Below are 17,421 nucleotides of genomic sequence, written 5' to 3' on the forward strand. Positions count from 1 at the left end.
GCCCCACTACCTAAAGCCACTTGTAAGTCATTGCGCTGCCCCAAAAGTCTTCACTTTGCCATATGGCCTCTTTCACTCTTGCAATTTTCTCTCCAAATGCATATCTCATCTCATGAAGTTGCTAGGAAGACCACATGAGATCACGAATGTCTAGCACAGCCCCTAGAATTAATTTTTATCAAGTTCTTGGCATTTTTTTTTTTTTGTCTCCAGGTAGCAAGAGTCTCCACATTTCTAGTTAGTCTATGCAGCTCAATTTGGTTTTTCAGTCCAGCACGTAGGAAGAGATTACAGTGGAAAACCTTGTATTCTGAGAATGTTCCAAGTCCATAATTAACAGACACTGAGGGAGGTAAAGATTTTATCAAGGGTTATGTTTTCTTATCATATAGAGACTCTTCCAACAGGTTAGAGTGTATAAAACTAGGTGATCATCACCACCACTGCCTGTTTAGAACCTGCTCTTTTCTGAGTGTTTGGATCCAAGAAGGAAGCATGAAGCGGCTTGGGATCCTTGGGCTGGTGGCCTTCTCGGAGTGCATAGTCATGTAAGTACAGGGATTGCGCGTGGCATCATCTCTCTCCCTTGGATTTTTCTTGTCTTTCTCTTCCACTCATCGGGGTTAGAAGGGAATGAACTCAATCCCTGACAGTCCTTTCTGTTTCTTTTCTGTTTTATTTCCCTGGCAGTCTCATTTTTTTTTTTTTTTTTTAGTTTTTTTTTTTTAATTATTAATTTATTTATTTTAGTTGGAGGCTAATTACTTTACAATACTGTAGTGGCTTTGCCATACACTGACATGACTCAGCCATGGGTTTACATGTGTTCCCCATCCTAAACCCCCCTCCCACCTCCCTCCCCATCCCATCCCTCTGGGTCATCCCATTGCCCCAGCCCTGAGCACTGGTCTCATGCACCGAACCTGGACTGGCGTTCTGTTTCACATATGATGAGAACTTCTTGAGCTATTTTTGGAGTTTATTTGATGTTTTAAAGTGTGTATGTATGGATAAGGCTTTCATGAAGATTAAAATTATTATACAATATAAAGTGAGTAGCCAATTGCATAGGTATATCTGGCATAATCCATTTTCCCAACTATCAGTGGGAAGAAGAGCAATTTACTTTAGTGTTCAAATGTAATGACTGAACCCAACCTAATAAGATTGCTAGGATATTACATCAGCTGTGAGACTTTCTTTCACAAATACTCCATGGATACCCCTTACCAAGGTTTCTCAGGAAATTAGACTTACCCTTCAAGGCTGATTTCTAGAATTTTTAATTTTTTTTTTTTTAACTTCACAGAATCCTGTTTGAAGTCGCTGTTTCTTATGTTGCTATGTTTGCTATAGTTGAGGACCTTTTATTTCCAAGAACTGTACTGTTCGTTGTAAGACTCTGTTTTCCCCAGAAATTGCTCAGTATTTGAGAAATGATGTCCTACCAAGAGCTATGAAACATGGAGGTCCAACATAGTTGGCCGTTTACTACATGGGTTATCAAGGGGACCAAGATATAGATACCAAGGTGGTCTTGAATTTTAGCATAAAGTTCCCAGGGTATTGTAACCTTAGATCTGTGACTAGATTTCAGGGGGTCCTTGGAATTGTATGGGTAGGATTATGGATTTATATTCCCTAATCTCTAGTTAAATTCAGCATGCTCTTCAGTTATTAAGGTAGGAAACACAGTTTAGTAGGGTTAGAAGTACCTCTGATTTTTCACTTTAAAAAATCACAAGCTTAATAACTCTTAACACTAAATCTATCAGCTTTTACACATAAATTTTCCTTACAAAATCAAGTCATAGCACACACTTCAATACCTTAGACAGAAATTGCACAGGAGAAATAGACATTTTTGTAGGTGAATTTGTAGAAGGTCAGTTTGTGTGTGTGTGTTAGCTGCTCATTTGTGTCCAATAAATAATCATTTTCAAAGATTTTAAAACAAGTTTTAAAAATGGATAAATTCATTAAATTAACCCTCTGATTTTTGGCAAATAGGCTGGTAGTAAACTGACTTTCTGGGGCTTTTCTGGTGGCTCAGATGGTAAAGAATCTCCTTGCCAATGCAGGAGACCAGGGTTCGATCTCTGGGTTAGGAAGATCCCCTGGAGAAGGGAATGGAAACCCACTCCAGTATTCTTGCCTGGAGAATCCCATGGACAGAAGAGCCTGGTGGCTACACATAGTTCATGGGGTCACAAAGAATTGGACACAAATGAGCAGCTAACACACACACACACACACACAAACTGACCTTCTACAAATTCCCTCGCAGTCTTAAAGTTAAATTCTCACTTATTGATGAGTACCTTGCCATGGGCACCGTGGGGCCCAAGGGTTTTGGGGTAAGCCTGCAGGGTTTCACAACTAGAAGGGTTCAGTCACATCATGACCTATGTGAAAATGGCACTCCTTGGAATTGTTCAGTGGACAACCTGTGCAACTGTAAGTGTGGTCCTGTGTAATAACATTTCTCCTACATTTGCTTCTTGGTCTTCTCTCTGCTTTCTTGCGCATGTATATGTCTTTGTCTTCATCTCTGTATCTCTCTGTCTTATCTCTGTATCTCTTTGGATGTCTCTGTGCATGCAGAACTCTGCATTTTTTTCTTTTCTTTTATTCTTTTCTATTTTGACTCTTCCTTCCTTCTCTAGCCTCTTAACTTCCTTAATTTGTTCTCCATCTCCTGGTGTCTTCTCTCAACCCTCTCTTCTGCTTGAACCCTGGAGGAAGGAAGATCAGCAAGATTATTCCTAAGCTGTTTTACTTCCAACAAGCAGTGTGATCACAGCCAAGTCAAAAACTCCCTGAATTTCAGATTTCTAGCCTGTAAAAAGAGGATAATGATCCCTCTTCTGCCTCCCTCTCAAGAGCTTTTTTTGAGAAAGATATACTGGGATGGCCACAACAATGCTAATGACCATCTCTGTTGAGACATCCTATATATCAAGTACATTATATCCATCTATATAATGGATATATCCATCATATAATTTCAGTTAATACAGAAAACATTCTACATGGGGGTGTGGTGGGGATTATTACATTTTACCTTTTTACCAGTGAGGAAACTGAGACTCCTAATGGTCATATGCCTTACCCAAGATTACACGACAGAACCTGTATTCAGACCTAGGTCTTTGCCATGGTCTTTCCATGGCATCTTGATAATAACATGACACTCATAAAATGCTTGAAAAATACACAGTGTCGTTACAATGCCGGGTATGACAGTCATACTATAACATGGGCATCTGACTGCTGCCTCCTCTTTGTTTTCTCCTCCTCATTGCTCTGTGAAAGAATCCTGCTAATGAAGATGAGCACCATGCAAGCAACTCTCAAGGGAAAAAACTTGATGAACAGTTTCCTGGAAGAACACGCTTACAGGCTGTCCCAGATTTCTGCTAATGACCAGAAATTCTCTACGCATCCCCTGAGGAACTTTAAGGATGTGAGTGTGTTGGGAGGATGGTGCTCCCCAGCACCCCCTGGTGCTCTAGCCTAGCACTGGGGATCATCTGGAGGTACCAGGTAGGATGTTGGGGTTGGGGCTCCTGCAGGAGGCAGAAACACTGGGCAACAGGGACCCCATTCCCAGAAGAGAAGGCAGTCTCATCCTCAACTCTTGGTCTGCGGTGACTGGGCCCAGCAATGACCAGGTGACAGTTAAACCCCCAGTTCTGTGCTAAAGATATTAGTTTAAGTAGGTTTTGTTTTCTGAATGAAGTGAGCCATTGAGTTACAGATGAAGGCTCAATCATGGCTGATCAGAAGATCAGTCAAGTGTGAAACCCTAGGCAGAGGATGTTCAGCTTCTGTAGATCCAAGAAGGACAGCAGTAAAAAGTTACTGAGCCCACATGGCATGTGACGCCATAAAAATCTAACACTACAGTTACTGGTTTTGATTCGAAAAATATCTGTCATCTCTTCTTCAAGAATGCAAAAGAGAGAGGCAAAGAGTAAACACACATCAAATGAAAAGGCCACCTGCATGCTGTTGATTGGACATGGTCTGAGATTAGAATGAGTGGTCTGGGGTGACCTAGGAGGGTCACCTGGAGAAGGAGGTGCTCATGCTGGATACAAAGAGGAGACTGGAGAGCTTCTCAAGTGAAGTCTCCAGTCTGAGCAGAGGCTGTGATGTGGGGTGTTTGGAACATGAAAACATGGTGTCAGGAGACAAGGAACACCCAGAGGGTTAGAGTGTCTGAGAATCGGGGGTGGACACTGCAGCCAGGCCTGCCCTAACTCCCCTCCCTGGCCCTTGTAGATGTTCTACATTGGAAATATCAGCATTGGAACACCCCCTAAATAGTTCAGGGTCCTCTTTGACACCAGCTCCTCTGACCTCTGGGTGTCCTCTGTCTACTGCCGCGATCCAGGCAGTGAGTACCATTACCCTCCCCTTGCCCATCTGGTACTCCCCTTTTCACTTCCTTCTTGGTTCTTGGCATGTGACAGATCCTCAATTTTTGTGTCTGCAGGTAAACACATACTCTTCAACCCTCATGGGTCTACCACCTTCCAGAACACAGACTGTCCCATGGACCTTTTCATTGAGCTCGGGAGGATCACTGGGTTTTTTGGCCGTGACATTGTTTGGGTAACGTGGAAACAGAAGCAGAGTCAGGACTGGCCTTGGGAGCAACCACTGCTTATAAAACAGATGGAGACCAGATGACAGGGCCTGTCCTCCCCAAAGTCCCTTAGATATTTGAGGCCCATCCCAAATGACCCTGTCCATGGGGAGAGAGCATCCTTGCTTACAGAATCTCCCAGAGTGGCTAACTCAGAGAGTGGCTTGGGGTGTGGACTTGCAGCTCCTTTGCCCATGAGAAGCTCAAGGTTTATTTTGCTGGGAGCAGGGAGAGATGGGGGAAAATCACCCACTTTTATCTTCTCAGAATGTGCGGGGCACTTTCATGGTAATAGTTATTTAACCCTGCAACAACCCCATGCAGCAGGTACTTTGATTATCTTCATGATACAGGTAGGGGAACTGAGGTGCAGAAAGCAAGGGCCTTACAAAGTTCACCCATGTGGTAGGCGGTGGAGCTGGGCTGGCCAGTCAGGACTCAAGCATGTGTCGGATATTTGGGGAGAGGATAAAACTGATCTGGAGCCCCTAGGGGCAGCCGAGGGCTTCAGGTATCCAGGCAGAGAAAGCAGGTGGGCACACATATTGGAGGAGCCTGTTAGGGTTCTCACTCTAGGGGGCCTTTGAGAATCAAATAAAAACTATGGCCCACTTCCACCAAAGTGCCTGAGTATTTTCCCTCTCTATCTTGCTCTCTCTTACTCACACATATACACATACACGCACATCCCCCAAAGCCCATTTTCCAAGCAGAGTTTTCATAAAAACCTAGCCAGTGACCTTGTATAACGGGCTTACGTCTTCCTGGGCAGATGCAGAATCCATGATGCATTGCAATGAATTCAGTACATTTCTGTTATCAGATCACAGTGATGCCGAAGTGAAGACTACCCTGCTCTCTACCCATTTTGTCCTCAGGTGGGAACCATTTGGTCCTGTCCTGAGTCTTGGTTGCCCCACCTGCACAGAAGGCATGAGGCCAATTTGACTCACTCAGATGGTGTTTGTGGGAGAAGCAGGTGTTGTTAAAATCCACATCCTCACACCAATGGAAACCGAGTTCCTGTCCCAGCTTGGTCCAACCATCTGAGAGCAACCCAAGACACAGCCAGGCCTCAGTTCTTCTCTGCAGTGCTAATGGCATCTCCTCCCCAGCCCCACTTCCCAATCCTTTATGTGGAAACACTCTCCTCTCCCACAGATCGGGGACCTTGTCGTCATGAACCAGACTTTTGGCCTGAGCCAGAAGCAGATTAGTGGGATGCTGCCATTTGTACCTTTTGAGGGAATCCTGGGTTTGGGCTACCCCAGCCTCGCCACCTTCGGGGTCATCCCTATCTTTGACAACCCGATGCTACAAGAAGTCATTTCTGAGCCCGCGTTTGCCTTCTACTTGAACACGTAAGTCTTAGCTGGACAAGCCCTCTCTTCAGATTAGTTTTAACATGCTTGCAGTTGCATAAACAATTATAGACCACCTGTTCCAGAGGTTTCCTGATAGTCTGGCCCAGGAGAACTATGGCCTTAGGGCCCCACCTGTCCCCTCCACTGGTTTTTTTGTAAATAAAGTTTTATTGGAACAGAGCCATGCTCATTGGCTCAAGGGCAGCAGCTTGGTCCAGGGAGATGGAGGGAAGAGGAAGAGCAATGGAAGGTGTCAGGAAATGGGTTAGAGAAAAAGGCAACAGGATTTGCTGATAGATTTGATATGGAAAAAGGGGAGGGATGGCAGGAATGTTTCCTCGCACATAACATTTCACTGGGAGCCCAGAACTAGCTACAATTTGCAGGAACCAGTGAAAAATGAAAATGTGGTATCTGTGAGGGTGAGACCCATGGATGGCACAGGTCACAGGCCAGTGAATCCAACCTTGGGTGAGCCTGAACCCATGCTGTTAGCACCCCCTGGCCTGAGCTCTTTTGAAGAATGATAGTTTAGACAAGGGGAAGCTAGATCCCTCCTGCAGGGAGTCCTCCGATGGTACCTTTGAGCACTCATGGCACTAGAGGGGACCAGGCTCTCTTCAGAAGGCTGGGTGGTCAAAGCCCGGCTGGGCTGCCCACCTTCTAACCACTTCTGTGCCTCTGCTTAGCCAGTGACCAACCTTGGTCAGATTCTCAGTCCCTACATGCCTCAGTTTTTGCATCTGTAAAATGGGGACAGTAGTAGCACCTCTGATATGTGGATAAGCACAGCCCTCAGTCATTGCCTGGCATTACTCTCCTCCAATAACACTCCCTCTTCCCTCTCCAGCAAGAAGGAGAATGGCAGCGTGGTGATGCTTGGTGGGGTGGACCATTCCTACTACAAGGGAGAACTCAACTGGGTACCAGTGTCCGAATCTCGCTACTGGCAGATAACTGTGGATCGGTAAGCCTCTCCCTCTAAGGGCCACCCCAAGTGATGTTACCACATGTGCACACAGACACTGGCAGACACACACAGTTATATTCTCCACCCACAGAGACACACTTATAGACCCACACTGACACACACAGAAACACACACATAGGCACACATATAAACATGCACAGGCACATGGATACACACACACAGAAACACACAGACACACTCAGACACGCACATGAACAGACACAGGAATACAGAGGTACACACACCACCCATAATTGCCCCGGGGCCTCCTGACCAGGGCTCTGACCAGGGTCCTGAACAGGATCCAGGTAGATGTGTGTAGCCCTGGGAGGGGTGTACCTACCATGCTGTGAGGTGGGGAGCATGGTTTGAGGACCCTAATGTGCAGTGAACAGAGGATTAAGGAGAATCTCACCAGCCTGAACAGGGTTGTGATAAGATGCCCGTAGCTATCTCAGACCGAGGGGATTCTCAGTACACAAAATTGCCGGTTTAGCCATGGACTATACAGTCCATAGGGTCGCAAAGAGTCAGACACGACTGAACGACTTTCACTTGCATTTTCACTTTCAGAAACAATGTCCTGGACAAACCTGGGAAAACTAGTCTCTTTAGGGAGAAGCTACCTAGCAGTGGAGAGAGGTTGGCTGCCTTTGTGTCTTTTATTTTGGCTGCATTTTCCAGAGCACAGGCTTTCTCTAGTTGTGGCACATGGAGGCTTTCCTAGTTGCAGTGCGAGGGCTTCAGCTGTTGTGGACCGCTGGCTCTAGAGTGCCTGAGCGCGCTGGTTGCAGGCCTTGGGCTCAGCAGTTGCAGCACGCAGGCTTTCTTTGGGCTGTTTGAGCTTAGTTGCCTGGCGGTATGTGAGATCTTAGTTCCCCAGCAACCCGTGTCCCCTGCATTGGAAGGGCAACGCCTAACCACTAGAATTAGTGGTTAGGGAAGTCCCTGTCCTCATTCTTGAGACCTAAAAGCAACTCACAGAAAGAAACAAACCACCTAGCCATAGTCACCCACTCCCAACCCTGGGCACACAATGGGGCAGGGGCTGTGACTGAGAGAATCAGGAAGCTGGGATCCAGGAGTGGCGTGAGAACAAGTGGCAATAATGATGGGACTCTGGGTGATATCCTCAGAAAAAAGCTTAGGTACCCTTTGGAGGCCCCCTGAGCTAACTCAGGCATTGCCTGGCAGGAGCCTCAGTGTCTGAGTCAGGTAAAGGGGTGGTGCTGGGAGACACCCACTCCCAGGGCAGCCTGGTCTCCCCCCACACCAGTCTGAGCATCTGCTACCTGGGGGAACCTCCATCTTCAATGTGTGAGTTGACCCATTATTGGCCAGATACAGGTCTCTGTATCCACTTGCAATTTTTCATTCATTTATTCAACAAATGCCAGGTTCTTGAGGGAGGCACTGAGGATTCAACTTGCCCTACATCTAGTAAGGCAAACAGACACGAAACGACTCACATACATAGTGATTTACCACTTTGGTACGTGCTAGACATGAGGAAGAGTCTACAGAGACTGAGCAAGACCAGAGCCTGATCTAGTTCAGAGCGAAGACTTCCTTGAGGACGGGACAGTTAAGCTGGAAGCTGGAAGATGAGGCCAAATGAGATATACAAAGGTGATGGGAGTCTTCTAGGAAGGGCACCAGCACAAGCCCACCATCTGAGGTACAAAGAGCCTGGTGCATGCAAGAACTGAAAAGAAGTGACGTGAGCAGAGCAAAGGGGAACAGGGCAAGAGCTGAAGGACTGTTCTGGAGATAGTCATAGAGGGGGCATTCCGGGGGAAGACTTCAGAGTGACCCTGCTGCCTGCTTTGTCTCATTGCCTCCCAGCATCTCCATGAATGGGAAGGTGATTGGTTGTTCCAGTAGATGTCAGGCTGTTCTGGACACCAGGACCTCATTCGTGCGTGGTCCGACAAGACTGATCACCAACATTCAGAGACTCATCCGCGCCAGGCCTTACAAGGGTCGTCAGGTGAAGGATCATGTCACAGGTTCACTCCAAGGCTGCCCACACAACAGGAATTTGCTGGGCTGACCTCTCTCCCTCTTTCTCTCACAGTACTTGATTTCATGTCGCGTCAATAGGACAATCCCTCCTGTCGTCTTCACCATCAACGGCATTGACTACCCAATGCACCCTGAAGAGTACACCTTGAGGGTGAGGGGCCAACCCTGGGGGCTGGTTCTCAAATCTGGGACTTGCAGGAACCCTTGGGCTGCTGCCGAGAGGACAGCGCCCTCTGCAGGCCCAGTTGCACCATTACAGATGCTGCTGAGCCCTGTGGTTGGGCCAGCGCCTCCCACAAAACCAACCACATGAGAGTAAAGGGCAGTCTGGGACATCCCTCCTTCTGAAATAAATGTAGAGACACCACCCCGTGCTGGCCTGGTGGGAGTTACAGGGAAGGGGAACACTAAGGGTCTCTGCCCTCACAGACCTTCAGTTCAACCAGAGTCCTCTGATGCAGGAACATGGAAAGTCAGCTCTAGCAATCCCTGAAATAGACCATGTGACAAGGGGGGTTGGCTGAGGACAGTCCCAGTATGCTGTCCCACCGTAGTGATTAGCAGTCTCCCTTCCCATCTCACAAGTGTCCAGATTGGGATGATAAATTACATGATTGCCCTAATCCTTGGCTGCAACTTCCCTTTGCTAAGCCCCAGTGCCTCCTCTGTGAGTTGGGGTACCGACCCCTCTGTGGGGAGGTTGGATGCTAAGGTGAATGAAGGGTACACAGTGACTGCACAGCCCTGGCACAGGGTAGAGGCTTCATATCAGCTCCCTGTGGGAGTTCAGAGCAGGCTGATGGGCTCAAAGAAGGCTTTGAGGAATAGAGGGAATTGCAGCAATTCTAAACCATCAGCCTCAGGGAGAAATGAGGAAGCCTGCTTGGGTTGAGACAACTCTATCCTGGATTCCATGCACATGGCACCCCTGGGGCCTGTACAAAGGTGGGACAGGGACAGATTAGGGGTGATGAAGCCTACAGGCTAGGGGAGCACCAGGGTAAGTCACCCAACCCAGCCTGAAGTGGCCAAGGATAGTGATTGTGGGCTCAGGAAGCCTTCCTAGAGGGCCTGAGCACAGTCTTAAAAGAAAAGGGTTGTGGGGAAGGGGGAGAATAAAAGGCATTCTGTGCAGAGAAAACATCTAGTGGGCGTCAGAAGGAAAGAAACAGCAATGTAAGGGGAACTACAGACCATTCTTGTTCCTTTAAAAAAATTTTAATGAAGTATAGTTGATTTATAATGATATGTTAGTTTTTGCTGTACAGAAAAATGATTCAGTTACACATACCCACACATATGTGCATATATATATATGTGTGTGTATATATACATATACTTTTCCTATTCTTTTCCATGACAGTTTATTATGAGATACTGAATACAGTTCCCTGTGCTATACAGTAGGACTTTATTGTTTCTCCATCCTCATTTTATCAGTTTGCATCTGATGATCCCAAACTCCCAATCCTCCCCTCCTCCACTCCCTGAGGGAATTTTCCTGAGGGAACTCAGGAAAATCACAGGTATTGACAACTTCTTAGTCTTGGATGCACACCCTCTTCTGCAGCTGCGGAGAGAGCCACTCGATTTTTTACCAAAGGAGGAAAATAAAACGGAGAACCTACCTGCTCTGCACATTGAGGGGGGCGGCAGGTAAGTGCTCAAGCTGACTGGTGTGTTTTCTGTCTCCCCCAGACTCCTTGGGGCCTCTGCTTCAGCACTTCTCAAGGAGGCACAGAGCAAATGACCAGATCAGAGACCTGGATACTGGGTGATGTCTTCCTGAGGCTGTATTTCTCAGTTTTCGATCGAGGAAACCTCAGAATTGGCCTGGCTCCCGCAGTGTAAATTCTGGGCTGCTACAGAAATCAATCAGGCCCACTCCAAACACACACTCACTCATACGTAGGGCACTCCCTCCCAGGAATGCTGACGAACTTGTGTTTGTTGCTCTGCAAAACCCTATTCTCAGTAAAGAATAAAGGATTTTATCTCAGTGGTGCTAATACAAATGGGTGCCTCTCTTTGGGTCTGGGAGGTACATCATAACCAGGCAGGATCTAGCAAGTCTGAACCATAAGTGAGAGGAGCCCAACTCTAACTGGCTTCAAGGAAAGGGGAGACTTATTGGATGGACACTGGGGATCTGGGAATGCAGGAACCAGAGTGGATCCAAATTTTTCAGTGACTGGACCCAAGAACTTAGAAGCCATCAGCTCACTCTTTCTCTCCCTTGCTCTTCCCCTTCTATCATCTTGGGATTCTCTTAGCCTGACAGCTTTTTTTCGTCAGTTTCTACACCTAGTGAAGGACTCTGCAGCTGCTTGTTCCAGAGTTTTATATCTCTGAGGCATCTAACCAGGAAGGAAAGAATTTCAGAAAACATTAGTTTACCATGGAGGTCTCTGATTGGTCTACCTCAGATCTTGTGTTCAGCCCTGGACCAACCATCCTGGTGAGGGCATAGGGTCCTGGGATTGGCTGTACACTGTTGTATGGCCTTGCCCCCACAGCCAATGTGATTTCCAGTTTACTCCAGAATCATGAGGTTGCAATTGGAGAGAAATGTCCACAAAGGTAGTGGCTGGAGGATGTTCTAGACCATGGGAGAGTTTATGACTACCCCACCAACTCCAACACCTCCTCATTCAGAGGGATGTTAAAGGGTAGTAAAAATAGATTCTCTTCCTTCCAACCCAGAGGCACATTGGCGGTGGCCTTCTGCTCCGGGGAGGCTCTGGTTGAAGAGTTTCGCACTGAGGTGGTTCCCTTTTGTCCCCCATCCCAGTTGTCAGCTCTCTTCCACCCACATCTACTGTGTCCTGTCCAGTTCCATTTCCCATGTGGCAAGCCCGTGTGGATTCCTGAGCCATCCCCCTCCTCCAGGGCCCAGCGTGCCCCTTCCCTTGGCCTCCAATGCTGCTGCGGAGGATGCCACTCATATAAAGGGTGATCCAGGGTGCACAGAGCCTTCAGTCTTTCTGAGCTTCCTCCAGGGGTGGAGCTATAAACCATTTGGTTTGAGCTGCCATGGTTTGGCACTTTGGGAGTGGAAGCATCTCAGGTTCTCACCTGGAGACCCTAGACAGAGGCCTAGGCTGGGTATAGCAGGAATCAGAGGTGAAGGCAGGCCCAGATGAGAAAAGGAGCAGGAATGAATGAATAAGGTGGAAAACACAGCCCAACACAATACATACTATGGGCCTTTACTCAGGCAAGACATACATCAGCAAAAGAAATGTCTCTTTCTTTCCTTCCTCATCTATTCATTCAGTAAAAATTTACTGAGCACTTACTATATGCCAGGTGCTGTGGTGGGCCCACAGGATAGAGGGCAGGTTTAGGAACCCACCATCGAGTCATGGAGATCGATAAAGAGACCATCCCCAAAGGACAGGCCCAGATGGAGAAATAAACAGAGATGTGGGTGGGAGGCCAGAGGAGTGAGGGGTTTCCTCTTCAGGGAGACGAGGAAAGGCTGACATAGGCCTGTTGGAGGGGAACTGACTTCAGTCTTGCTACCTCACCCTGAAACACATCTCTACACCCTGCAGTTACCATCGGTGTGCAAATCAGCAACATGGGTGTGGTTACGTGTGCCTGGACCCTTTGGGATGGTACTGAATTATGAGCAGTTTCAGGAGACTGGAAGAGGACCCATTGCAGAGATGATATAGGGGGCAAGGTGAGAGTAGAAGTTTCTTTTTTTCAACAGTAAATATTGGAAGTGACGTGTGTCTAAATGTCTTCATCAGAGCTGCAGTGAAAAAGGATTATAAGAGGTTTGATAAATTGTGGAACAAATCAATAATATATTAATGCATCAGTGATGTATAGAATTTTTATGAAATGCAAAATATTAAAAAAAATATCATGAAGAGGGCTAAGTGGAGACTCAAGTGAACATTATCTCAAACTTATTTTCCCATCGGTCTTCATGGAACCATAATGTTTCTGTTGGTGAGACAACACCAATAAGAGTAAGAGTAATTTCTCTGGTTGACTACATGTGCTATCTCTCTGTCTCTCCATGAACCCCGGCAAGGCATGACCCTCCACTGTACAGATGAAAGACAGCTCCCCTGAACTTCTGGCTCTAGCACTGGTGACAGGCACATGGTAGGCCCTCAAGTAATACATGTTGAGTAAATTAATGCGTGAATTAGTAGATACCTTCCCTAGAACACACTGCTGCATCTATGTTGGGAGTCAGGCATGGTCTCAGCACAGCTATTGCCATCATATGAGCTGGAAAACTTCAGGCTTTGCTCCCCTAGATCAGCCTAAGGCTGGGGCTAGAGCTGGAGTCTGTTAATGGACCCCCTCCCTGGTCTTGAGGCTCCATATTTGTAGCCTGTTCCAACAACATGAGGATAAACTCTAATCTTTAAAGCAACAGTCCTCCCCTACCCTCCACTTTTATCCTTTTCAAATTGTAAACCAGAGTTTTATAGCCTTTAGTGAGACAAAAAGGTAGAAAAAACAGGAAAAAGATCTTGAATGCTTCTTGTAAGGGTGCAAATTAGTACAATCTTTTGGAGATGATTTGTCCTAAATATATGTATAGCCTTGGTTCCAGAAATTTTGCTTCTAAGTTTTATACTAATGCTATGATCAGAAGCACCCGCAAACGTGAATAAGCAAGGATGTAGTCCTCAGAGTCTCCTATAAAAGTGAAAATCTGGGGACATCCCAAGGCCCATTCAACATAAAGTGTCCACAGCATAGACAGGCCATCATGCAACCAACCACCTGAAAATTGTATTTAGTGTTACAAGAAATCATTACAATAGGACACTGAGAGCAAAGAACAGAATGCAAAATAGCATGATCCTAGGTTTGCAGAGCACATGGAAGACAGTGAAGCATCCTCGCCAGGCATGTATAGCTTGAAGCTTTTCTCTCTGGGTTCAAATCCCAGGACAGGAGTCAGAAGGTCAGAGGCGGGTGACAGCAAGGCCACCATAGGAGCCACTGTAGATCCACGAGGCCCAAGACAGGGTGGGGAGGGCTGGGAAGTGGGGAGGCATCCACAGGTACAGAGATAACAGCTCTTTGGTGGGGGTGATACCTCCTACTCTAAGGGGATCAGACTGGGCCTGAGACAAGAAAGGAACAGGTGTTGATCTATGTTCCCGCCACAGAGACAACGTATCACCGTTTCCTCACCTAGGATCTAGTGGAAGATAACCGGAACCCTAACTGAGCCGGCACTTCTGTTTACTTGGCTCTAGGAGGAGCTAAAGCACTGGCTCTGATCACTCTCCTCCTCACCCTTACTGGCCACCCTTTCCTTGCCAACTACTTCAAGCCTGAAATCACACTGCAAAGAGGGTTGTAAGGGCCTTTGGTTTCCTGTCAGTTTACCTTATCTCCTAGAGTAACACAACAAGCTGTTACCATGACAACCTGCACAGTTCAGTCTCTCCGTATTATAGGGGACTAACCCCGTTCCATGCATTGGAGAAGGAAATGGCAACCCACTCCAGTATTCTTGCCTGGAGAATCCCAGGGACAGGGGAGCCTGGTGGGCTGCCGTCTATGGGGTCGCACAGAGTCAGACACGACTGATGCGACTTAGCAGCAGCAGCAGCAACCCCATTCCGCCTTTCATGTCAAAAACACCTGATGTTGGCCTTAGAAACCTTTCTAAGCCTGCTGTTTAGTAAGAAAATATGTGTTGATTTGATGAGCATTCTTTCCCCAGGATGATATCAGCTATGAAATCAAGTAACCAGACATTCAGTCACCTAACTTCCCTCAGGACTTGACAGAAGCAAATCACCAAGCATGCATCTCTTATTTGCCCCAAAATACCTTCAAAGTGACCTACCCCACAAGTTGCAAAGTTGCTAAGTATACTCCAGAAAGGATACTTTTTCAGTTTTCTTTATCTTTACAAATTTCTTGGGTTGGGTTCACAGTTAGAAATCTCGCCACATCTCCTGGTGCTAAATAGTTTACCCAGCGTGAAAGGTAGGGGAAAGAGCGTAGGGCTTGAGAATCTGATGAAAAAGCAAGTTAAAGTGCTAATTGCTCAGTCACATGCTACACTTTGTAACCCCATGGACTGTAGCCTGCCAGGCTCCTCTGTCCAAGGAATTCTCCAGGCAAGAATACTGGAGTGGGTACTCATTCTTTTCTCCAGGGTATCTTCCTGACCCAGGGATTGAACCAGGCCTCAATTGCAGGCAGATTCTTTACAGTCTGAGCCGTGAGGGAAGCCCCTGGTCAAGCTGGGGTTTCAATTGGGATTATTGGGCTTCCCTGGTGGTTCAGACGGTAAAGAATCTGCCTGCCCTACCTGGTTAGTATGGTACAGTCTCATTATTATTGTTTTGTTGGGTTTAGTGAATACATTCATATTTTAAATTTCTCTTATTTTTTATTTTATAAATTTATTCCTAAACAAGTTAAGCTTATTTAAATCAATTAAACTGTACAAATACAAAACTGTGATTACAAACATGCTTTTCGATATATTTTGAACTTTTATTCTTAATTTTCTTCTTTCCTTCTTCCTTTTTCTTTCATCTACACAGTGTTTTTATTTTTATCCAACTATAAGCAAGCAGCAGAATTAACACAACATCCATAATGACTTTTTTTTTTACACCAAAGAGTGATCAAGTTAACAAGCACAGACTTTCAGATTTCTGGATAACCTCTTACCCAGAACTGCTGCTCATCTAGATGGCCAGGCTTTAACAACAAGCGACTTCCTTTCTGTAGCTTTTGCTGGTATTGCTCTTTAAAGGAGCCAGAGTGGGACACTGATACCCAGTAACCAGCCTGAGGCATTGGGGGTCAGTGGACACGCCAGTCCCTCGTTGTCTTGGGGAGACAGGGCTGTGGAAACACATGCCATCAGGTGCCTTCATACACAGTTCTGTGCTCGGGCTCACAAAGGCAGAGGCAGTCAATCTCTTCTTTGTTTTCAACCTCCCTTAAAGATTCTTTGATGCTCCGTTCTAATACTGTAGACCTGGTCTTTTTACTAGAATTTTTTTTTTTTCTCCTTTAAAATCTGGGTTGTCGTTCTCGTATTAACATTTTGATAAACTCCATCACAGTAGCAAAGTAACCCCCACCAAAACAGAGTTCAAGTTTGATCAAAACATAACCCCCCTAGAATTATACAGGGCAGGCAGAAGGAAAGAAAAGTCACCCTAAACCTAAATCTGACTGCTCAGGACTTGGACAGGGAGTGGCGGGGTAGGGGGGGTGGGTTGGGGGGGAGATGTGGCCAGAAATCTACATGCATCACTAAAGGGAAACACTGTTTGGGAACTCTGGGATGGTGTCCCACTCCTCTACGTCTCAGGCTGCTATTCATAGAGCTTGGGCACATAATCATCCCATTTGGCCTGGTGACACGTACTGGTCACTGGGGTCCCCGAGGTCATACTTTTTGTGGAAAGAGGCCACCTTGAATTTGCCACAGTGGTCCCCAGATTATTTGCTGAGAATGCGTTCATCAAACTTCAGTGGTCTTTCCTGCTCATAAACCAGCCAGACGTAGCAATGCAGGCCTATGTCGTTGGGAAGCCTAGAGCCCACATAATTGGAGAGGACCGTGCCACTGCTGATTTCGTTGCCCTTCATGTTGACCACCAGAAAGTGGTGCCAATCCCGGTATTTGGGGGTCCTGCTTGCTGGGAGCATCCAGATCTGTTCAGACCACGGTGTACAATTTCCCTGAATCACGCCTGTCTCATGCATTGTGGTGGGCCGGTTCTTAACCTGGGTGGGTGTCAGCACTTTGCCCAGTTTGTTGACCTCTGCCCAGCTGTATTTGACTCTCCGGGTGCTGTAGCCTCTAATCCACTTCCTGCAGGCTCAAGGGCCCAGGCCACTTGCTGAGGTCCCCCCGGCATCACAGAGCTGAGGGGGTCGGACAACAGGGAAAGAGGCTAGTGGACTCCCGAAGGTGGGCAGCATAGGTTCCCAGCGGTCTGCCTTTCCTTCTTTCCTTTCTTGTTTTCCCCATATATTTACAGTCTAGCATATGTCCTCTCTTTTACTTATTCGAATCCATATCTATAGGCCAAAAGAGACGGAGGAGCAGCATGGGAAGAACTAAAGAACAAAGTACAGGGACATGAATGAAGGGTGGTTGCCCTTGTTACTCATCATGAATGTTCTGCAGTAGAATCACTTCTCCTGCCCTTCTCTGTACCCACCACCTCCAGGTTTGCCATGACCATGGAAGTCACTTCGGCCAGTGGAATTTGGTAGAGGTGATATGTCACTTGCAAGTGAATCGTTTGGAATCAGATCCTAATTTGCCTCACACTCCCTTCCCTTGCATCCAGAAGGAGCCTCCATCCACTTTGCTTCCTGAAAGGGTGTGATGAACATGGACCCTGTCCACCAAAGTCAGATGTGAGTGAGAAATAAAGCTT

At 46.7% G+C, this 17,421-nt stretch overlaps 1 protein-coding gene and 1 pseudogene across 1 annotated transcript; one reads left to right on the forward strand and one right to left on the reverse strand.

Annotated features, from left to right (window-relative positions):
* The first annotated feature begins 3,230 nt into the window (after positions 1-3,230).
* LOC145522389 (pregnancy-associated glycoprotein 2-like) lies at positions 3,231-11,028 on the forward strand. The gene is made up of 7 exons (XM_081531136.1): positions 3,231-3,237; positions 4,502-4,620; positions 5,816-6,015; positions 6,869-6,985; positions 8,834-8,978; positions 9,066-9,164; positions 10,712-11,028. The coding sequence occupies exons 1-7, from the start codon at positions 3,231-3,233 to the stop codon at positions 10,862-10,864; spliced, it is 840 nt and encodes a 279-aa protein (XP_081387262.1). The 3' UTR covers positions 10,865-11,028.
* Positions 11,029-16,344: 5,316 nt separating this feature from the next.
* Positions 16,345-16,892, reverse strand: LOC145522390 (phosphatidylethanolamine-binding protein 1 pseudogene; annotated as a pseudogene).
* Between the last annotated feature and the right edge of the window lie 529 nt (positions 16,893-17,421).

This window comes from Giraffa tippelskirchi, chromosome 10 (assembly GCF_054371585.1).
Source record: "Giraffa tippelskirchi isolate mGirTip1 chromosome 10, T2T-mGirTip1v1.2.pri, whole genome shotgun sequence".
NCBI classification, from domain to species: Eukaryota; Metazoa; Chordata; class Mammalia; order Artiodactyla; family Giraffidae; genus Giraffa; species Giraffa tippelskirchi.

Bases quoted from the DNA above. Each gene is read 5' to 3' on its own strand.
- LOC145522389 (XM_081531136.1), top strand. The intron at 6,016-6,868 runs GTAAGTCTTAGC...TTCCCTCTCCAG, and splicing joins TTTGCCTTCTACTTGAACAC to CAAGAAGGAGAATGGCAGCG. The intron at 9,165-10,711 runs GTGAGGGGCCAA...TGTCTCCCCCAG, and splicing joins CTGAAGAGTACACCTTGAGG to ACTCCTTGGGGCCTCTGCTT.